At 29.8% G+C, this 24,937-nt stretch overlaps 1 protein-coding gene across 2 annotated transcripts; it reads right to left on the reverse strand.

Moving 5' to 3' along the window:
• Window positions 1-5,692: 5,692 nt before the first annotated feature.
• Window positions 5,693-24,565, reverse strand: LOC101237604 (uncharacterized). 2 transcript variants are annotated; one of them, XM_065810861.1, is made up of 6 exons: window positions 24,423-24,565; window positions 24,043-24,094; window positions 20,784-20,876; window positions 12,975-13,059; window positions 6,303-6,411; window positions 5,693-5,988 (listed from the first exon to the last, which is right to left on the reverse strand). In XM_065810861.1, exons 1-6 carry the CDS (start codon window positions 24,502-24,504, stop codon window positions 5,855-5,857), a joined length of 555 nt encoding a protein of 184 aa, XP_065666933.1. In that variant the 5' UTR covers window positions 24,505-24,565; the 3' UTR covers window positions 5,693-5,854. The 2 variants fall into 2 exon arrangements, with proteins under 2 accessions (XP_065666933.1, XP_065666932.1); XM_065810860.1 differs by having other exon boundaries at window positions 24,043-24,166.
• Window positions 24,566-24,937: the final 372 nt, after the last annotated feature.

The following is a 24,937-nucleotide window of genomic DNA, read 5'->3' on the forward strand; positions in this document are numbered from 1 at the left end:
TCAACTTCAAGTTAGATTCACAAACTCTACTACTATATTTTTCTAGAAAAGGTAGAGATCCAGCTCGACAACGCACCGCTGCCTACGAAATAAGGCAAAATATTCAAACCATGAGACTCGCCGAGCCTTAAACCGGGTATCGGGTCCGGGTATTTACCCACAGACTCGCCGAGTCCGAGTCCGGGTACCCGGAACCGAAAAACCCTAATTCCTACTCAGTTGGACAACTTGGTTAAAAGTTTTGAGTTACTCAAAATGGTCGAGAAGCGTGTTGTTGTGTGTGATCAAGCTTCAAATATAAAAGCTGCACTGAGGAAGCCAGAGATTATTGCTGATTTTGAATCTGGTTCAATCACGTGCATTGACCACAAGCTAAACGTGGCCCTGGAAAAGACTTTTAACAAACAGCCTGATATCAAGGCTGCTATCAATGCATGCAGGACAATCTCCGCCCAAGTCCATCACTTTCCTCTTGCTGAAGGGTGTTGAAAAAGAAGTGCCTCGAGATGAATGGTAATATTTTTAACGTAACTAGATTTTTAACGTAAGTAGATACGAATACGAAGCTTTACAACTTAATGTCAAATCTTTACAAATATTTTTTAGTTTTAAACAAAGTTTTTTAAGAGTTTACAGTTTCATTTGTTGTTTTTTACAAATTTTTATTTTAGTTTTTGCTTCAGTGCCCTACAGAAAGATCCTTGCTTACAGAAAGATCACTGCTCCTTGTGCTACCAGATGGAACTCTGTCCAGATAATACTCCTAGACATCAACCACCTCCAAAGAGTGCTGTGTGCTCTCCGGGCTGATTAAAAGGAATAGACCACACCGATTCCTACGGATGAACAATTTGAGCTGGTTGCAACCATTCTGCCACTCCTTACCACCTGCCGAATCATCTCTGAGTCAATGTCAAGTGATTAGAAAGTTACAATGGGTAGAGCTCTGACAGCCATTGTTCATTTTTTGGATTGGTGCTTCTCTGAGGGTCAAAAAAATTAGAAAAAACAGTGCCACTGGAGTTTCATGGTTGAGCTCATTGTAGAATTGAGAAACAATTTCCAAGGGAGGCGACATCATGTCTTATGCTGTAGATTGCCTGCTACACCCCTTCTTGAAAGGCCAACAACTGCACGCTTATGGTATAAGGGATGAGATTTTTGAAAATTTGAAAGCCAGTAATCCTACAACAGCAGACTGGATGTCAAACCAGCAAGGTACAATCAATGTCTCAGATTAGATCACCCATGAGCTTCTTGAAGATGATGGTGAGACTGAATTCTTGAAGGCAGCAGCAAAGGTAATAGCTATTAAGTGTAAAATAAAATAAATTTCTTTAAAACTAGTTAAATATACTTCTAATAACCTTAATGTAATCGAACAAACAAAGTCATAAAAAATTTTATTTTGAGGATACGGTCATACAGGGGAGAGGAAGGGTGGTGGTTTAAAGCTTAAGGTGGTACATCTCTAAATAAATAAATTTCAATAAACTGATTTAAATTTATATTTTTCTGGTGTAGTATTGAAAAAGAAAAAGCTTTATTTTTTTTAAATAATAAAAAAATAAGTTATTTGCATAATTAGCCCTTTTTTGGTAAAAAAGGGGGTAATCTTCTGTCAAAAATAACTATTGAACAAATAACATTTAAAAGCTCAAAATTGTTACATGAAATGTTGAAATTGAGTTGCACGTTCTGGCAATTTCAAAAATTTCATATCATAAATATTTTACCCATAAAGGGGGTTCTTTTTCAATAGATTCAATAGGTCGAGGGCAAATTTTATGACGGTCTTCAGGATTATCGTTTGCTGAACAATGATGTATGAGTGCAGCAATACTTTTTTTCATGCCATATATATCACCTTTATTTTGACGTATGGCCATGCCATAATAATTTTGAAGCGTATTAATAACTTTATCGGCCATTCTTCCCTTGCCAGTCAGTCGCTTACCATCAATGAATAGTTTGTCCTTGTAACTAATTTTCAAAGCTCTTAATTGTGATCCAACCCTTTTCTAAACATGCCCAACACATTCACTTTTTACAATTTTATATCCCGGATATGGGTCTGCATCAAATATATCTTTAAATGATTTACTATCACCATCACCTTTGTATTTTGTATATCGTAAACTGTTTATTCGGACAGAACGTTTAAACATTAAAAGGGCACCAGCTGACTCCATTGCTCCAGCACTTCCTTTATGGTTAATGGTACAGTTATGTGAAGCATGCCATATAATATAGGCAGATAGTTCTTTTTTTAACTCCCAGTATTTGCAACCTTTACAGTTTTCAGACAGTGTTTGGGTATCGACAGTAAATAAAAAACAAATGAGCTAATCCTTTCTTTGCAGAAATGTTATGCTTTACTTGTAATTTTTTGCATTGACAACATGAACAAGTCCCAATAAAATCGATAATATCTCTAAGTATATCAGTATTCGTAAAAACATAGCATTCAGAGTCATTTTTAATTGTATTATGGAAAGCTAGAGTCCATTTTAATTTTTTTCGCAGAAGCTGATTTGTTTTGAGAAGTGGATGTTGTGACTTTATCTATATCTGTATATTTGCTTTCACTAGAAGTTTGTACTGTAATTAAGTTAACTGGACGTCTCTTTGCTCTCGACTTTTTTATTCTATCAGATGATTCCATATTAAAGTTGTAATATAAATAAATACTTAGAAAAATTCACCAAAAAAAACACACACTTATCTTGATCATTAAAATGCTTTCCGCTCTACTAAATTCAAAAATGTTTAAAGTTATGGATTTTAGAGCAAAAACAAAGGGGATAGCAGTTTTTATAAACATCCACTGTGTCCTTATCTAGAAAATATTCACCTAATCTAAGAGTAATTCACCTATCTAAGAGTCTTACATGGTTGCTATGAGCGTTGCTAGGCGCTGAAATTTTACTACCTTAAAATAAAGTGTCATTTTAGGTATTAATAACTTTTTTTTACAAAAACAAATCTCTTTTTTGAATTCTTTGATATTTAAACTATTTAAAAAGTATGTTTGTGAAAAATCGAAAATATGAAAATTATTTAGAGATGTACCACCTTAACGAGCTTTTTAAAAACTATTTGAGTTTAAACAATTTTACATTAAAGTAAGTGAAGTTATACGAAGCTTACTAAACGTTTAACTTTCTTCCTTTCTTTTATACTGTGTCCAGTCAATTCAGGCAGACAAATGCTACAGCTGGGGGTCCTCCAATTACCGTTGAGTAGGCAAAATTTAGAGAAATAACAGTGATAGATTCGAAGGTTGATGTCCTTGATTGGTGGAGGACGCATCGCAGAGAGATGCGCATCTTGGCAGGACTAACATGGGAGTATTATTGCGTGCCAGTCTTAAGTGAGCGGGTCTTTAGTGAAGCTAGACAGGTGGTCCACGAATAAAGATGCAGGTTGTCTCCAAAAACTACTGAGAAGTTGGTCTTCATCAACGAGAACTTCAATCTGTTAAACTCCTTTGTACCAGTTTGGGAATACCGCTCCATGGAAGAGCAAATGGCAGCTAGATCTGCTCTAGACAGAGATCAAAATAATAATGATGATGACTCAGACTAGGATGATGATGGTGATGATGATGATGATGATGATGATGATGATGATGATGATGATGATGATGATGATGATGATGATGATGATGATGATGATGATGATGATGATGATGATGATGATGATGATGATGATGATGATGATGATGATGATGATAATGATGATGATACCGCCATATTAAAAATGAAATCTCCAGTATTGTTGAACTGGAAAGGCGAGACAGACATTGTTTGGGCTCCCAAGGCCAGGAACAAGCACAAAAAAATAGGAATGAAAGACTGGAAGCGGACAACTAAATATTCTTTACTAGGGTAGCAATCTAGGATTATTTTAGATTAGATAATCGATAATATGCAAATAGTTTTTTCACATGTTTAAGGAATTGAATTTTTGAAATCTAGAATGATTATTAAATAAATGCAAAGGGTTTTAGCACATCTTTTGTATATTCTGTATTTCTGTAATGTTACTGAAGTGTATACTTCAAATTTTTATTATTAAGAAATGATAACTTAAAAGAGATTACTAGCATATACCAAACCAGTTATCACTTCACTTTACTTTATATCGGTGTCTGTGAACATGAACATAAGTAGCTTCTCATCGGTTGTGATTTTTTCCAAATCTAAGGGATAGAGTAGGAGTCTAGGAGAATAAAAGGGAAGAGCATAGTAGTGCTAGTACAGCCACATACAAATTTGAAAGCCTTTAGAAACTTTAAACAATTTTAAAACACGCCATTTTTGAATTTACACAACTTTTTATAATTTTGAAAACCGCGTAAATATACTTTATTTGAATTAATACGATTTTGAAAACCGTTCAATTAAATTTTATATAACTTTTAACGATTTCGAAACAAGTTCACACACGACGTTTAGCGACATTAAAGCTTCGACTTCGAAACACATCGACCTTGATTGTTTTATCTCTGCCTAAATAAAAAAAAATATTCGTACTTATGTAAAATTTGGTGAACATAGCACCCGCAAAATTATCTGCAAATACCAAAACTAGATCTTTGCTATCCAAAATTTGGTATCTATAGCAACAAATTCAAAAAATAACACCTTAATAAGGAGCGCAGACATCATGTTATTACTCATCCTAATTTTAGTCAATATAGCCCTTATTTTAAATTAGTTATGAATTTTGTCCAGTAAAAGTGAATTCTGGCCTACTGTGCACCGTGCATCTCCTGTGTCATAAGGAGATACAATGTGAATTTTAAAGTGTTTTTTTTTTTTTAAACTGAAATTGTTTATAATAAAAAAAGATAAAAATCACACCATCGCCAAATACGGAAAATCATTGACTAGGAGCGGATGTGAGGGGTGGGGGAAGGGGGTGCTAGTTTTACACACAGTTTTATCAAAAATGATTCATTTTTATAATATTTTTATCTTTAATAGAAAAAACAAATCTAGTATCAAAAATTAAAATTATTTATAACATTACAACAAACGTTAGCGGCGCACCCAAAGACTCTCTTCTAATAAAATGAGACGAAAGTCGAAGTAAACTGGTCATTAATTGTGCAAACATTTGTTATTGATTATAAAATATTTGGTTAGAGAGTATTTTAAAAAAAAACTTGTTTTGCCGTAAAATATTGCAACAGTCGGATCTACAGTCGGCAAATGTCAGCCAATGAGGAATTTATTTATTATTATTTTTTTACACTTTGGTTGGGAAAAAAAAATTTTCGAGGCCATATTCGGCAAAAAATAGATACGTCATCCTCTCCTATTAAGATCTCTTCGGGACGGCCCTGTCCAGGGCACGGTAAGAAATTTTCCATATAATACAAGAAAATATTTTTTAAATAGCAGTTTTATTATTAAATGCTGCACGCGGAAAGTTTTTCTTTTTACTTTTCTAATGAAAATTTAGTGTTTTAAAAAATTGAAAATGTAAAAAGAATGTGAAGCGATTTTCACGATAACTTGTAACGATACCTCGTGGTCGTTTTATAACGTCTAACAAGTTAACTAAGTCTTTTGATTTTTATAAGCGAAGCAATTTTACACCGATGCATAGGTGTAAAATTGCTTCGCTCATAAAAATCTTGCAAATTATTAATATAAAAATTCCGAAAAACAAAAAAATAAAATTCTTAACGTCTTTTTTTGTCAAGATCTAAATGAACATTATTTTATAAATTTACACTTATTTAAACAACATTACATCACATCACGCCTAAACTTATATCAGTCAAAGTGGGTCGACCTCTTTTGTCAGACCAAATCTGACTAACAACCACTAATCCATTTGACTAATGTTTTGCTAGGAAAAAATTTCGAACTTTATTAGCAGTCTCCACCGATAAACTGAACTCCATTAACTGCTCTATGGAAGCACGCGATAAGTTTGCTACTGTCTGACAACCATCTTGGGCCACCATAGCATCTAAAAAATTACCAAATATAAACTGATTATATTTTTGGAATACATAAAAATCGCATTTTTAAATTAAAAAAAAAATAGAATAAATTCAACATAAAACAAAAATCTACAAAAAATCAAAAGCAATGTTAAAAACAAACTTAATTTATATATGAGCATGTTTTTCTCTATAAAATAAAGTAAATAGTCTAAATGTGTATTAATTTTTTGTTGTTAAAGGAAAAGGCGATAATCAAAAAAAGCAAATAAAAACATAAATAATTTAATAAAATTGAAATATAAGGAGAAATAATCAGGTGGTTAAAATAAACTCATACCATGTTGTGAAATTCTAACATTGTTCTCAATAATGTCACATATAATATTTTCAGAAAATATGCCCTCTGAAAGTTTCTTCGCATCTGCCATTTTATCATTAATTGGTTCCTATGAAAAGCGAAGTGTTTAAAAAGCTTCACTCAATGTAGAGTTATTATCACTTTTGCAAAAGCGGTAGAAATATTATATAAATTCAGCTAAAAACAAATTTCAAATTTTTTGCTCCCTGAGAATATACTAAAAAGAATATACTAAAAAGTTGTAAAAAGATATTCAAAAAAGTGTTTAAAATATGCATTATTAATTTTTGAGAAGATTTTCTAAAATTTTAATTTTTTTAACGAGGAATTTAATGTTTTATTTTAACTTGCATTTAGTTAGTACTTTATCAGATTAGTACAAATTTTGGAATGTTAACAAACAATCCTATTAATCTTATATTCAAGTTGGTGTATACAAATTCTTCGCAGAACCATAGCAACTGTATCCTTGAAGCTCTTCTGCAGTTACAAGTTGAAAATGATCAAAGTGATAATAGAATCAAATTACTTTGTTTTAAGCTAGGATATGTAGGTCAAAGCAGTTTGACCTACCACTGCTGATGCAGCGTGAGTTCAGTAAAAACTAGTAAAAACTTCAACTGTAAAACTTACGCTCAAAGTAATCTCTAGTATTGTGTTAGAATGTTTTTCCCTATTTCCAAAATATTCCCATCAATGTTTTAAAGTACTGTTTACAGGAAGTAACTTCTTTTAACTACTCCAGGTCAGGACAGGTTCAGGATCATTATGATCACCCTGCTACTGGTAACATGTGACCCAGTCCTACCTGCCTCATGCCCAGCTGCCGATTTGAAAATTTCCTGCCTTGGGGCTCTTAGTTGAATAAAGGCTAGAGATGGTGTCTCAATAAAAATACTCATCTTGGGCAGATGTTAACTGCGTCCAGCTAAAATTCCCTTGCCTTGGAACTCTTGGTTGAGTAAAGGCAAGATATGGTGTCTTGTCTTGGGTAGATGTTAAATCCATCCAGATTTTGTCTTGTAGAAGACCTTCTAGGCAAAGACTTTAGGGGTAAGCAGAATAATTCTGATGACCAGCCTCAAACCCCTTCTTCATCTCTTAAGCTGGGGTAGATGTAAACTTGAGTTACACTGTTTCCAACTTAGGATGATGCATGGTTGCTGCTTAAAGGAGCTTGACTCTACTCATAGATTTTTGATTGTGCCTCCTTGATAGTGGCTACGCAACTCTTTCTGTTATCACCTAATGAGAGTACAGCTCTAAAACTCAGTTTAATGGTTTTAAGGCCGGCTCTAAGAGGCTGATTCCATCAACAGTAACATCAACAGCCGTAAATTATCAGAGTATTGACAACCCCATGTTATGTATGGATAGTGTCCCTGTTAATGCTTCTGGTGTGCATTGTTGGGGCTACATAAGGAGCCCTTCAATACAACATTGGATTAACTAAAAGGACTAAGACTTTAAAGGAATAATATCTTAGCCCTTTAATAAGGGCCCCTACAATAAGAATTAAGGATTAAAACGACTAAGACTAAAACTTGGGATGCCAATCTATGAATGAGTCAAGTTTTCTTTAAACTTAGACTTAAACCATACTCAAAGTAACCCAAACTATTAAACATAAAAAACCATCCCTTTTACCTAACTGTTTCAGTATATCTTTTACAGATATTCATGGTCTTTAATGTAACCTTCCATCAGTTGAATCTTACCTCTTTCAAAATTCACCAGACTTGCTTGCTTTTGTGAGACTAATATAAATTTGGCTGTTCCTTCTTCAAATCTTAATATTGTTTCTTCTTCAAATCTTAATATTGATGAGTACTATTCTTTGATTCGCATGCTTGGCTTGGGGGTATACTTTCACATCAATTCATTTATTTGTCAAGAAATCAGGTTTCAATCCTTTGACTAATCTTTTACTTGCTTCTGCTTGGCATCATCCTCTACATTTTATTATCTTTCTTTTTGTTTTTTATCGTTCTCCTTTTTGAGACTGCACTCTTTTAGATGTAATTTCTAATCAAATTGACTATGCCCTTTCTCTTTACCCCTCTGCCAAAAATTTTATTATTCATGGCTTTAATGCTCATCAGGCTAAATGGCTTGGCTCAAACACCATTGACTCTGTTGGCACAAAAGCCCATAACTTCTGCATTTCTCAACCTCCTTCTCAGATAGTTAAATTTGTGACTGGTTAGCGTAAATATTAAAAGTAAATATATATAAGTTGACTCTAATGCCTTGCTCATTTTAATACTTAGTTTGTCTTGAAAACCAATTTTGTGTTCCATGTCAAGTCTAATCTCATTCTACTCCATGATTTTCATCTTCTTGTGCAGCTGCTATATCTAATTGTAATCCCTTTTTTTCAAAAAAAACTCTTTCGTTGCTAAATCATATCTCAATTAAACTCTTGTTGTCCAGAAAAAATTCCTGTCTGTCTTACAAAAGTGCTCTCGAGAACTCTCTTTAAATCTTTCTAAACTATTTAATAAGTACTTGACTGAATTTTGTTTTCCTGCCTGCTGGAAAATGGCATTTGTGGTTCCAATTTATAAAAATTATGGAGAGTTTCCTCCAACTATCGCCTGATCAGTCTTCTATCTGTTATTAGCAAGGTTTTTGAGTCTTTGATCAACACATTTCTAACATACCATCTTGGATCAAATAACTTACTGTCAGACAACCAATACAGTTTTTGATTCTCTTGCTCTACGGCTGACTTGCTAACTACTGTGACTGAAAGATTATATCGTCCATTAGACTTTTTTTTTTTTAATGTTAATTCACCTCCCCAAGACCAAGAAGGCCACTACAGACAAGGAGGCTACTTAATTGTGGTTACAACTCTCTTAAGTCGATAACTCTAAAATATGACTCTTAACAAACAAGGCCGCTGCGTGGAGAAACAAGTTGAGCAGGGTATTACGAGGGACACGGTAGGAATCTAACTTGAAACCTTTTGCTTATCAATCAAGCACTCTATTCTACTATACTACCGCGTATAATGCGGTAGTGGTGTAGCGGTAGAGACATTATCTGCAGATGGTGGCAGCAAGGCTAGGGCTATTGCTCTAGACATATCTAAAGCTCTTAACAAACTGTGGCATGTTGGCCTTCTCCAATAGATTACTTTTTATGGTGTATCTGGGAAAGTTTTTATGATTATCAAATCATTTCTTTTTAACTGCTTTTAAGTCATTCTCAAAGACCAACACTCTTCTTCATTTCCAGTAGTTTCTGGGTTAACTCAAGGTTCTATCCTTAGTCTTATTTTGTTTCTTGTCTATATTAATAATCTTCCTGACAACCTTACATCTAATGTGGCTCTATTTGCTGATGACTCAACTTTATCTTATTGATAAAAATGATAAAAAGTCTTCTCTTTTTGATCCCTTAGAACAGGCAGCTGATTTTGAATCTAATCTCACTTTTGTAACAGATTAGAGTTCACAGTGACTTGTGAATTTCAACTCCAACAAAACTTAGTTATTTACTGCAAACAACTATCGCAATGCTGTCGACATTTCTATATTGATGAATCGCAACCCTCTCACAGAGTCCTCTTTTTTATACCTTCTTGGACTATTGTTTACTACTTACTTTTCATGGAAACCATATATACAATCAGTTGCTAAATTAGCATCTGCTAAGGTTGCTTCTCTTTACTGTGTTCACTATTTTCTTACTCTACTTCCATTCCATTCTCTAAAAATCTTTTATTTGTTCTTCTATGGAATACTGTTGTCATATTTGAGCTGGTTCTTCTGATGATTCTCTTCTAGACAAGGTCCAAAAACGTATTGTAAACACAGCTGGACCTGCTTTACCTGCCAAGCTTGAGCCTCTTTCCCATTTTCATAAAGTTGCATTCTCTTTTCTAAAAATACTATCATAGTTGTTATCATCTCTAACTCCTTCAACTAAAAGAGCTATCATCTCTAGCTCCTTCAACCAAAACTCATTTTCTTGACTCATTCTTTTACTGTATCTGTTACTGCATGCTCTATCAACTTTTATTTTTCTTGTTATTTCCCCCGCACTTCAACCCTTTAAAACTCTCTCTTATCTTTATATTTTCCTGACTCATTCAACCTACAACTTTTTAAGTTTTTTGTCAACTGTTTTCTTGCTCTTCAACTATATCCTTTATTTTCTAGTAACTCCTAACTTAATAGTGGTTGTTTGCAGCCTTGTTGGGTGTGAATCAGAAATTTTTTTTTTAATTCATGCTAAATTTAAAAAAATGGGTGTATGTAACAAAAGAGATATTTGTCATCCTGATCATGGTAAAAAATTAAAAAAGCTTTGAACCAAAAAGATTTTATGAAACATTCTGTACATTATACATACTTAATATAATTTTAAAAATAATATAATACATAGTTAAATTTTCTATCGTTTGTTGTTTTATTATTTATAATATATATTTATAATCTATGTTAAAATACTGAAAGATAATTATTTAATTAACTCTTCTAATAATTATTTACTCTATATTGTTAAAAACATACAAAAATTGCAAAAAAATCATTTTAAACAAGAAAAATATTACAAAAAAAATTCAGATACTTGGTACCATAAAATATTTTATCAAAGAACTTAATTAAGGTTTTATTATTTACATGTATTATCAAATTACATAAAAAAAAATTTGGCATGAAGTTCTTGACAATATTGTAAAGAAATGTTTTTCCAAGCATCCTGAACAATCTTCCATAATTCATACTGATTTCTTGGTACTTCTTTAGAAACTGCTTTCTTTGACATCGGCCCAAAGTTTTTTGGGATGGAATTAAGATCTGGTGACTGCGTAGACATAACTACAATCCCCTTGTCCACAAACCAATTTTTTACCTTAAAACTGCTATGTTTTTATCTTCTTCTGGGGCAACATATTGTTTTGTAAAATTTCCTGATAAATATGTTGGCCCATAATTCAATCAATCTTATAGATACGCCTTGCGCTGTAATAGGAAAAACCCTAAATTTTTTTTTTGTGTGTTTAAAATAAAAATAACATGTTTAGCAGCATGCTATTTTAATTTTACCATTAGTTTTCTCTTTTCTTTACTACAATGCTCCCCATGGCCATTATTTTTGTTAAAATTAAACAAATTTCTTATTTTATAAGGATATTTCATTAAATTAACACTAATAATATTTTTACCTTTGATAAATGTCAATAAAGTCCAATAAACAAATAGCTTATGCAAAAAAAAGAAAGAAAAAAGAACAGCAAGCAACTGTTTTTTTTAAAAACAGATTAAAATATAAAATTCAGGGATTCCCACACTTGAACTTTAACATTGCTACCAATGTTATAACTCCCAATGCTACCAATCAATATTATAATTTTCCTATTTAACATTTGTATCACAATAAGGGGTTTTTCATAAATTATGTCACGCTCAAGAGGAGGAAAGGATTAGTGGTTTTGTTGTGTTGTGACAAGGAAGGGGTAGGTGGGGTGAGGGGTCAAAAATTGTCAAAAATTGTGTGACATAATTTATGGACAACCACTTATGTAAAAAATCATTAATTTATATTTAAGATTAAACAAGATTTTATTCATTATAAATAATTATTTTGCTAAAGACTTCTATTTTTTTGCCTACAACTGTAAATTATTAAGTATAATATTTCTGACTAATTTCATTTTTCAAAACTACATTTATTGCAGACAATTTTTGTTTGTTTGATTTTTCAAACTAATTTGACAATTTATTTGAGTTTGAGTCAAACGCAAGTTTAGGCTTTTTTAACTTCAAAAGATGTTATATGTTTTAATATTTTTTTAAATAACATCAATAATGCAATAATTTACAATTATTACATTATTGATGTTATTTAAAATGCAAAAAAACTTTTTTGATGCCAATTTTGACATTTTATGTAAGAAGTGAAATTTATGTGAATAAAAACTGCATTGAAACCACAAATATTGTTGAAAGATTAAAAAAATTGATAAAAGTTGTTTTTTATGCTTTATATGTTTTGGTACTATAGTTATTATTAATTCAATGACTTGACATAAACATGGATCAATCAAGTTAAAAAAAGGGAAGCCCAGCCACAAAAGAAGTAATGAAATGATATATTATTGAAGAATATAAGTATACATTATAGAAGTAGGCAATAAACTATGATAAAACTAATAATATCTTTGGAATCTATGTCAATTTGTGAAGTTTTTCCATGAATTTTAAATTGAATTCAGAACCATTCTTTCAAAGTATTATTAAAATCAGTTTAAATTATTTTTTGTGTACATATATACAAAAAACATCATTCAGAAATGTGTATAAAAAGAAAAAGATGCAAACCATTTAGACATACTTATGTACAGTTTTTAACTCTATTAAACATACTTATGTACAGTTTTTAACTCTATTAAACATACTTATGTACAGTTTTTAACTCTATTAAACATACTTATGTACAGTTTTTAACTCTATTAAACATACTTATGTACAGTTTTTAACTCTATTAAACATACTTATGTACAGTTTTTAACTCTATTAAACATACTTATGTTTAATAGAGTAAAAAATCTATTAATTAGAAATATTTTGCAGATTAAAAAATCAATAATGGCAAATCATTTACTCTATTTTAAATTCTTCTACTGCAAATACTGACCTTGGAAAGTATAATCTCATTGATCATATTAAAGCACTGAACAACTCCTGTACAGGGTAAAAATGTTACATCTTCATTTAAAAACCTGAAAAAAAAAATTTCCATAAATACACACTCATACATATATATATACATATATATATATATATACATATATATATATATATATATATATATATATATATATATATATATATATATATATATATATATATATATATATATATATATATATATATAAGTTTATATATATATATTTATATATATATATAAGTTTATATATATATATATATATATATATATATATATATATATATATATATATATATATATATATATACATATATATATATAAATTAGTAGGAAATCACTAAACGAAAATTTTTCTTATTTAACTGTGTTTCATCAATTAAGACTCATCAGAAATGAATGATCAAATTAATAAAACTTCAATTTATACCAAATATTAAATTACAGGAAGTCACTAATGTCTTAACTATTGTAAATTTTCACACATTTGTGGAATTTGCTGACATTACTATAAAAAGAATTCTTCGGAAATGATTAGTTATGCTTTTTCAGAAAAATATTTTTTAAAAGGGAGACTTAATGTAACTATTATTTGAGCTCATTTATTTTTATTGTTTTTTAGGAGAAACTTATTTTTGTGTCTGCATATAGAAATTAATTCCAATTTTTTTTTTAATAAACATTCTTGATTTGCATGTGTAATTATTTCAAATTTTTCTTGTAGGCATAGTACACATTTTTTTGAAATATTGTTATATGCAGGCGCTATTTTAAGGATGGACCAATTCAGTATAAAATCATCAATATTTTTATCTTTCAATTCCCATATATATTTTGACAGCATGGTGTCATTTGAATACTTTTTATTTTTAAAAGATTGCGTATGATTGGCAAAACGTTTTTTCCATTCACCCTCTATTATGCCAATATATTGTTTATCAGGTACATTCTTAGAGGAAACAACACATTTATATACCACATTTTTGGATAAACAACTTTCACTCATTGGACAATTGTTTTTTGTTTACAATTACAATTTTCTGTAGTTTTTTTATTTAGGATTTCTTTTTTGTTTAACAAAGCATTATTGTGACCTTTTATAATTCTTTCCATATTTTTTGTGCAACTGTAACTAACTTTGTGCAACTGTAACTAACTAAAAACTTTTGTGCAACTGTAACTAACTAAAAAATTGTATTATTAAAATTTTATTTAAAAATTTTATATAATTTATTAGAGGGCGGGAAATGCTTATCGACCAATTTTAAAAGCACTTTTCCTATGCTAGTGGAAACATTTTTTGCTATATGGTTGAACCAAATTAAATATCTAGTTCTATTTCGCTTTTTTTTATTCTTTTTTTCAGGGTCAAATTTTAGTTCAAAACCTTTTTTTAAGGGCATCTTCAAATATTCGTTTAGAGGAATTGAATACATTTTTATTAGAAGAGTTTTGGTTTAGCCTGTTATTAATTGAAATCGAGATTTGTTTTAGAATTTGGGGTGGATGATTTGAGTTAATATTAATATACAATAATTCATCATTCGGTTTTTTGAAAGGCTCATATGAATTCAAAGAGGTTAAATGTGACATCAAGAAAGTTCACAACTTTTAAATTTATGTTTATTTTGATTTAAAAGCCAAAATTTTTAAAAATTATTATATCTTTTCTAATTTTATCAGGCTGTGGACCAGATTTTTGACACATTACTATTAAACCATCGTCGCAATGAAGGCCTAAATCATTTTTTATTTTAATTATTTTACTTAATAAATCTATAATGTATAGTCCATACAAGTCTCTGCTCTGTCATAACTGCCCGTTGTTACATAAAAGCAGTCATGTATGTTTTTCTGTTTCCAAGTTTCCTTATTAAAATAAAGTAAGGTTTTTCTAAAATGTTTTATTATACGGATTGTTTCTTCAGGAACAACTGTGTGGCTTTTCATAAATTCAATTGTTTTATCTAAAATACCTGCAGTTATTGAAGGGTAAAAATCATTAATATCAAATTGAATAAATGTACAGTCATTTTTATTTTCGATTATGGAGAACCAATTTATAACATCAGTGGTATTTTTCCATTGTTGCAAATTTAATTTATTTCTAAGAATATTATTAATTTTGTCCAATTTAATTTTGCTTACATGTCCAATCTCACTTTTTGAGGGAACCAATAACCTACAAGGAAGTTTGTTTTGAAAGTTTGGTTTATGGTCTTTTAGTGTTACGAAGGCTTAAGCAGGGACAGTTGATTCGATTCTGTTACCAAGTTTTATTTTTTTAGCAATACTTTGCGCTTCTAAATTAATTGCGTTTTCCAAATTTTTAGGCACTTTCTCATAAGAACTTATAATATCGTTGCGTAAAATTTTTTCATAGTTTTCTGTTGTGAGTTAGTAAATGTTATTTGTTCTATCAACAAAAACCAAAATATTAGGGTTTGATTTAATTTTTTTAACATCTAACTTTAATTCTGTTTGAAATTCGTTTTTTATAGGGCAAAACTTTATTATTTTAATTAAATGTAATAGGTCATTTTCAAAATTTTCCAAATCAGGTATAAAAGAAGCGGTATTGTGTGCCATTGAACAAGGCAGAACTACAAGAGACATACCGGATCAGTTTGATTAAGGAAAATCAGCAGTAGCGGATATACATAAATGATATAAGGAAAAGAATAACAATAGAATCTCTCTAAAGTTAGGAAGGCCTCGAATTACATCTGAAAGACAAGATAAAATTTAAATTCGTGCCGCAAAAAATGATCCACACAAAAATACTTGTTTAATGCTGAAATAAAAGAATTTTATAATGTAAAATATAGTGTTGACACAACCAAGCGTTGTTTGAGGCCTAAAAATCTATTTGGAAGACGTCCCGCAAAGAAACCTCCTATTTCTATAAAGAATCAAAAAGCACACTTGAGATTTGCTAATGAACTTTCGATTGGTCAAGAGAACAATGGTTGAAAGTACTTTTTAGTAATGAATCTAAGTTTATCTTATTTGGATCTGATGGTATTAGATATGTTCGTCGACCAAAAGGCCATAGAAACAATCCTAAATACCAGCTACCAACAGTAAAGCACGGAGGTGGAAACGCTATGGTCTGGGGTTGCTTCAATAGAGTTTGTGTCGGTTCTATCCATTTGATTGATGTCATAATGGACAAAAATATGTACAAAGATATCATTAAGGATGTTATGCTACCACATGCTAAAGACAAAATGCCTCGAGGATGGGTATTTCAGCAGGACAATAACCTAAAGCACACTTCGATCCTTGTGAAAGACTTTTTCAAAACCAAAAAAATTTGATTAATGGAATGACCTTCGCAAAATCCTGACCTTAATTCTATTGAGCATCTATGGGAACACCTTGATTGACAAATATATATGTACATATATATATATATTCATATATATATATATATATATATATATATATATATATATATATATATATATATATATATATATATATATATATATATATATATATATATATATATATATATATATATATATACATGTATATATATATATACCATCAAAGGGGGTTACTTTGGCCAGTGTGAGTAACTTTGGCCACACTTCGGTAAAAAGATTATTTAGCTTATAACTCCATTAAATATATATTTTTTCCCACTTTCATACATGCAAATCATAGATTACACTTTAACTTTAATTATTATGTGGGCATTTAATTTTTCAGCTTTTTTTAGGTTGGCACTACTGGCAGTAAAAGTTTTGTTGTTATGGTTACATCAATATTTACCTTCCAAACTTTTCCATGTACACCTAACTAAATACGAATTTACAAAGCAAGTAAGTACTCTAATTACTTATATATATAGTTGTTAGACATTATCTAAATTATTACAATAATATGTAATCAATTTTTTTTGTTTATTGCTAAGAATGTTATGGCATAACCTATTCCAGCCTAAATGGGGTAACTTTGGCCACTTGGAAAGAATCAGAACATGGAAGAAATCTGGCAAATATTCCAAAAGATATATTCCCTAGACTGCTAAAAGAGCTGATTGATGGACTTTATGCAGAAAAAGGAAACAATATTGTTTCGGGATTTAGAAAAACTGGTATTTATCCACTCTGCAAAGAAAATGTTCTTAAAAGACTTCCACAGAAAGAAGTGGACTCCAGCATTGTCAGTGAAACCTTTATTGAACACATTTCTAACAAAAGAGATGAGTGTAAAAGTAACACAAAAGAGAAGAGGAAGCGAAAGAAATTGAATGCGCTATCAATGTCCTGATAGCATTAGTGATGATGACTCAATTATGTCACTCCACGACATGTCAGATAATTTGAACTTTTCAGAAAGTGAAGATAATACTGGACTTGAAAGACAGGATTTTCCTACAATGAGCTTGGACGAAAAGAAGTGTTTGAAGGAAGGCGATTTTGTAGTGGTGTTGTATGACAAAAAAACTAATATGTAGGACTCATTGACAAGATGCCTGATGTAAATGAAGAAGGGCCAACAATTGATTGCATGGAGAAGAAAAGCAAGTGCTGGATTTGGCCCCAGAAGAAAGACAAGTTAATTTACAGTTGGAAGGATGTCATTTCCAAAATTGAGCCTCCAAAACTATTGAACAAAAGAGGACATTTTAAAGTTCCTGAACTGGATGTTTTTTTTCCTTTTTAAGTGTTTTAGTTTGCAACTAAAATCTTTTAGTTTAGAATTTACTTGACAGGTTTCAGTTTTACATGTGTAACCAATTTTTCAATTAAGTTCAATGTCGTGTTTTGCTTTTAATGCTTTATAAATAAATAAGATTTTGAAATTTTAAATTTGTCTATTACTTTCCTTTGGGCCATAGTTACTCAATGGGTACTCATAGTTACTCAATCTTTGTACTAGAATATTTTTACAATGCATTTTATATGAGAAAACAACAAGTGGTCAAAGTAACCCAAACCCTTGGGTAAATTTGGCCAAATTTTTAAAATAACCACAAATAAATATATTATTTTTAAATATTTAAAAAAGTGGTATGGATGGATAGGGAATCTTTTATTTAATAGTTTAAAAATGTTTTTACAAACTTACTACAATTCATATTAAATATAACATTACTAAAGTGTTAAGGTGCAAGTTTTTTGGCCAAAGTAACCCCCTTTGACGGTATATATATATATATATATATATATATATATATATATATATATATATATATATATATATATATATATATATATATATATATATATATATATATATATATATATATATATATATGTATATATATATATGTATATATATATATATATATATATATGTATATATATATATATATATATATATATGTATATATATATGTATATATATATATATGTATATATGTATATATATATATGTATATATATATATATATATATATATATATATATATATATATATATATATATATATATATATATATATATATATATATATATATATATATAGCCTCAGATAGCCCGGAAGCTGACCCTAATTCTGAGGGTTATATATATATATATATAGCCCTCAGAATTAGGGTCGGCTTCCGGCAATGCCGATTTAACTGCTGCTCTTGAAGTGTTTGAGGTCGGTAAAAAATTGCCAACCTTCTTTCTATGTTTTATGGTAACCCCTTTATGTCAAATTTTTTTTTGCCGACCTCTAACAGTTAGTGTAAGGCAATTTATAGCCAATCTCATTTTTCCTAATTCCGAGGGCTGATATATATATACAGATTTAACTATAGCGTGTTTAGATAAGCATATGCTTATAGTTTTTCTTATCTTTATAGTGTCTGTTATAAGTGTGTTTTACTAAGTTCTAATGTATTCTGTAAGATATTCATATCAATACAACTATAATCTGTCCACAAGCTCTCACTGCCATAAAAAAAAACGCAATAAAATCAGAATGTTTTTTTCCATTACTTACATATAACCATAATATTTTTAAAAATTATTCTACACAAAATGTTCTAGTTATTTGCCATCAAGTTGAGTAATATAAAATCTTTTGGTTGGTCTGTATTTTTTAGTTGAGTAATATAAACATCTTTTGGTTGGTCTGTATTTTTTAGTTGAGTAATATAAACATCTTTTGGTTGGTCTGTGTTTTTTAGTTGAGTAATATAAACATCTTTTGGTTTGTGTTTTTTAGTTGAGTAATATAAACATCTTTTGGTTGGTCTGTGTTTTTTAGTTGAGTAATATAAACATCTTTTGGTTGGTCTGTGTTTTTTAGTTGAGTAATATAAACATCTTTTGGTTGGTCTGTGTTTTTTAGTTGAGTAATATAAACATCTTCTGGTTGGTCTGTGTTTTTTAGTCTCTAATTTTTAATTGAATTTTCTTTCTTGAAATGACCTATATATTATCTATAACCCTATACATTAGGTTACAAATTTTGTTCATATTAAATTGGGTAAGAATTAAATGTCTAAAGAGTATTATTCATGTTTTTTGTAATGTCAACAATAGATATTTGGTGTTAAAATTATAAAATTATATTAAAATCCAATTATAGTAGCCAATCCTAGTTATGCGGTTTCACATTATCCCCAAAGATATATAGTTTTTAGACATGTTCATATATAGTTTTCAGAGATAAGAGAAGATAAATGAAAGTAAAACAAAAAACCTTTATAATTTTTGATACATTAAAAACTATAAAAATATAATACATATCTTACTTAATGACATTTTTTTTTTTTTTTCATAACTTGATGCATAATACTATGACAAAGTCATAAGCAAACATTAAAACATTATTTAGATTATCAAAGTTTAATCAGGTATGCTAACTATTTTATCAAGATTAAAAATGAAAACTCAACATGTCTGTTAATATTTACTTAATTTTAGATATATAGCTTTGACCCAAATATATCTGTTTTTAGCTTGAACACAAAAATAAATCATTTAATTTTAAATGTTGCAAAATATTTTTGACTTAGCATACTTCATTATTGTCTTTTCAAAGGTATCAACTTTAAAAGAATTTTGAATTAATTGAAAGGACTTTGAATAGAAATGATTAAAAACTGTCATTTACAATAATTTTCTATATAATTGCATTTTATTTTTCATGTCTGAAAAGATTTTCATAAAATTTTGAATCACTGCATGAATGAACTTTGATGTTACCTTGTGGTATTTAACTTTTTAAATAATTTGATGTTTGTAATGTTTACATATTTTTTTGTAACCAATTAATAATAATATTTATAAAAACTAATCATTTATTATTATTTAAAATACTATTTTTAAATACCGATCAATATTTGAGTAGTCAGTTGCACTCATAGCATATTTACTTTTTTGAATATATGAGTTTATTATTAGTAACATTATCCTTAAAGCTTGTGTCAAATACTAATTAAACTGAATAGTATCTAAAAAAGCTAATGCAAAAGAACTTCTACTAAATGATATAACCAATGTTTAATAGCAGGCTCAATATGGCACAGAAATGTAATACAAAACCAATATGCCTAAAAAAGATAATTTAGCAACTAATATTTTATTTAATAGATAGGTAGACATTATTTATATTAGCATAGTAATGATCATTATATTAGCATATTAATGAAATTTTATAAAAATTTCAAAAATTAAAAACTACATAAAATATGTACTTTTTGATTTTTTTTGTTGATTAAATAAAAATAAAATTATATAAATTAATTAAAAAAAAAAAATTAAATTTTTATTCTTTTTTTCTTTTGAGTTCTTAGAGGTGTCTTATATAAACTTTTTTTCAACTCACATTTTTTGTATCTCAAGAAGAATATTCTGGAAGCCAACATCTGATATAAGAAATATATAAGCATTGCGATGCAATCTCATAAACTTTTGCACTCTAAAAGTTTAAATCAAAGATTTACAAAGCCTAAATATGTATCATATCTAAAAACAATATTTAAATTGGTAATCTCATACCTAGTGAGCACAATTTGTGCTTTAGGTGTCTAAAATACGTATTAACATGTTGTAATATGTTTTAAACATATCAAACACGTCTTGTGCCCACTAATTATCATACTTAGTTTTTAAAACAACCAACTACTAAAAACGAAACCAAAAAATATTTTATTATTAATACAATTCACTGCAATTCCTAAAACATTTGCTGCAAGCATGAGGGGGAGCATTGATAATAAAACTTTTTAAAACATTTGCTGCAAGCATGAGGGGAAACATTGATGATAAAACTTTTTTAAATAAAACATTTGCTACAAGCATGAGGGGGAACATTGATGATAAATCTTTTTTTTTAAATAAATTTAAATTCAACAAAGCTGAAAGCGAACACTATTAAAATTAAGAGTTACAAAAAAGCGAAAAAGAGAGTTTATGAGGAAGAAAACAATTATAAAACTGTAAACTGTATGAGTCTAGAAAACACGAAGACAAGAAAGAAAAACATTAATATTCAAGGAAAAAACTAGATAAATACAATTTTTTGACATTGAAGGAACAGACACAGTGAAAAAATCCAATCCAAAAGAGATGCATTCTTATTATGATAGAACATAGGACTCAGTCAATTGAGTCTCAGACTCAGACAACTACCACTCATCAAGATAGAAAGCAACATTTAAAAAAATATTAGCAGTAAACTATAACTCATCACTGCAACTTTAAGGCTGACACAGAGGAGAAATCATAATTAAGATCAGCTATTCTGAGGAATCAAAAAGTGATGGTTCATTGTCAAATGCTGACTTTAACACAACTATCAAAGTAAATAGAGCCACTCTAGTAGAAAGTTTATCAGGAGGATAATTAACAACAACACAGGACCAAAAATAGAACTTAGCAGTACTCGAAAGGTTACTAGAAATGAAAGAGTATGTTGCCTATCAAGACCAACTTTAATACTGCAATTATAATAAAACGATTCATAGTCTAAACCACATAAAGAAGAACAAGAAAAAACTGACAGAAACAAAACACAAATCAGCAAAAAGCAATATCAGATAAGTGATATACAGGGTGCCGGAGAAAGTTTTGTCCCACTTTTTAAGGTAACCAATTGATAGTAAAATCTATTGCAAGAAAGATTAAAATGTAACAACATTTTTATTCAAGTTGAAAGAACCAAAAAATTATAATAAATGTTCAAAGTTTCCACCATCAGCATCGATGCACTTCTTCAAATGCTTTCAGAAGCTCTCAATGATGGTCTCAAGCTCTTGGACAGTAACTTCATCCCAAGCTTTCTTCAGAACCGACTTCAAGGCATCCACTGTTGTGTATCTTTTACCTGATATCTTGTGTTCCAAGATTGATCAGATTGAGAAGTCGAGGGGGTTCAAGTCTGGTGAATTACTTGGTCAAACATCCTTGCCCCAGAATCCCAAAAAGAGTTGATTACAGAGAGTGATTGTTGACGCGGCTCCATGGGCTGGGGCCCAGTCCTGTTGTAGTGTAAATCCAGCCTGACCAAAGTAATTTGAGCCTCACAGCTCCACCACATCTCTCAGAATGCTTTGTTGATAAACTTGGGCATTAACTTTCACGTTTTGATCAATGAATATGAGCGGGGTCTTTCCGGTAGCACATACATCTGCTCATACCATCACTGACTTAGGGAAATGCCTTTTGACCATCAATTTAGCTGCGAAAGTGCTCTTCAAACCACGCTTGAGAAGTTGACAAAGATTCTGGGAGTTGTGGATAGGTTGAATCATAAAAATCTTCTCATCCATGAATTACACTTCAATCGACCACCAGCAATCGGATGCAACATCTTGTTGGCATGTAGCTTTCTGTTTGCTTTTGATTGATGACTCAAGAAGTGGGCCCAATCGATTCGATAACTACGCAACCCAAGCTTTTTTGGACAATTGTTCACACACTTTTTTCATCAATTCCCAAGTCTCCGGCCATCTTTCTCATCAAGCGCAAAGGGTTTTGGCGGATCTTGCAACGGACCTTGTTGATGTTGAGTGGAGTGACTACAGTTGGCCGGCAGCCCCTCCAAGGGCGGTCCATCTCATTTCCTAACTCTTTGTATTGTTTTATGGCCCTGTTAGCCATTCGCTTCAGATAACCTGTCATAGAAACAATTTGCAGACTGATTTTTCCAGCTTTCAACAATTCAATGATTGTGATCCGTCTCTTTCTCGCGTCCATTTTCCTAAAAATAGAAAATTTTATTTTTGAAATACATAGTAATTAAAATTGTAAGATAAAGTTTAAATTGTAAGAAATTTTGTAAATAGCAATTAAAACCAGTAAGATAAAGTAAAAACAAATGAAATTCTCTGAGAAATACACACATTCAATGATTTTTTAGAAGTGGGACAGAATTTTCACCGCACCCCGTATATTGTCTGAAAAATGAATCACAAAGTTTCTTATCTGGGTAAAAGATTAAGAACAAAAATTTATGATATTAAAGCCAGCTTGGTCAGAGGTACTAAAGCCAGGCCAAATACTGTGACAGGATTTAAGAGTTTAAGTGAGTAACAACTTAAATGACAGATGCCTGAGTGTTTTGATGTCTCATAATGGATTAACCTGTTTTTCTGGGATTAAAAATAAAAGTTTTAGTATGATCATAATAGTCTATATCATCTAAAGGAAAATTAGGAGAAACTGAGCACAATTTAAAAGCAAAAGTAACTGATTTGAGTTGTTTAAAAAACTATTAAATGAATTTATTATTTAATGTAAACCATTTGGTATATAAGCATTAAACATATTAAACACAACAATATAAACAGTAGAATAAAGAAAAAATATCAAAAAAATACAAAGAAAAAGGTGACAGACTGAAGCAATGATAAACATTACAATTAGCTGAACTTATACCTAAGTTTAGGCTTAGATGATTACAAGACTATTAAAGTATTCACGCCATCAACACTAGGATCCATAGATGAAACAACCTATTAGTCTTACAAAGAGCAAATAGGTTTGTAAAATTTTGCATGAAGTAAGATTCTTTGGATGAAAAGTTACTTCAAAGACCATAAATAAATATATAAACACATAAAAGTAAACATTTAAAAAATTACCTTTCAATAACAGATACATCGAAAGAGTTCTTTAAGCTTGGGTACAGTTCTTCTATAGATTGAATTAAAAAAGCTACAGAGTTTTTGGGGAAAATAACAGAATTCTTAACTGTTCCCTCTGCAACTATGTTTAAAATAAGGTAGAAATTTTAAAAAACTTAAATAAATAAAATAATAAAAAAAAACACAAAAAACTTAACTGTAACTATATAACAACACAATCTGGCTAAAACACATCCGCATAAAACATACCTCCCTAAAACATATCCTTTTTAAAAACTCTGCATATCTACTACATACTTATTTTGAAGTCTAAATGCTACATACCTCTTACTTCTAAAATGTTACATACCTTAAACTTTAAAAAGCTTTTATCATACCTCTTACTTTGAACAACTTTCTTAACATGATATCTATCACACTTTTTTCCAGTGACTTATTTATAATTACTGGTGTAGTCATGCTTTTGAAAAATTGATTATAAAATTAATATAACTAGTTAAGTTAGTCTATTAATACAAACTATAAGAGTTAAACAAAACAGCAATTTACAGAAAAAGAATTATGTAAACTTTTTTTGAATACTAATGTCTAGTTTTTATTTCAAATATTGATAAACATTTAGTTTACTGGTATTTCAGAAAATTCTAACCATCAAACTGTTTCAAAGAATATTTTATTATAAAAAATCTAACTGAAAAAATGAAGTTTTTTCTTCCTAAATGACACGTTATGTGCTTTTATGTAAATGCTAACTAACATAACTGGATATTGAAAATTAGCAGTAAAACAGTGTATTGGTTACAACTCTCTAAACTATACTCAATTTGCACTTTCCACACAAATTAAAAAGAAATTCAATATGCAAGAACAAATAAACAAATTGTTAAAGACA

Source organism: Hydra vulgaris, chromosome 11 (assembly GCF_038396675.1).
Source record: "Hydra vulgaris chromosome 11, alternate assembly HydraT2T_AEP".
Lineage (NCBI taxonomy): Eukaryota > Metazoa > Cnidaria > Hydrozoa > Anthoathecata > Hydridae > Hydra > Hydra vulgaris.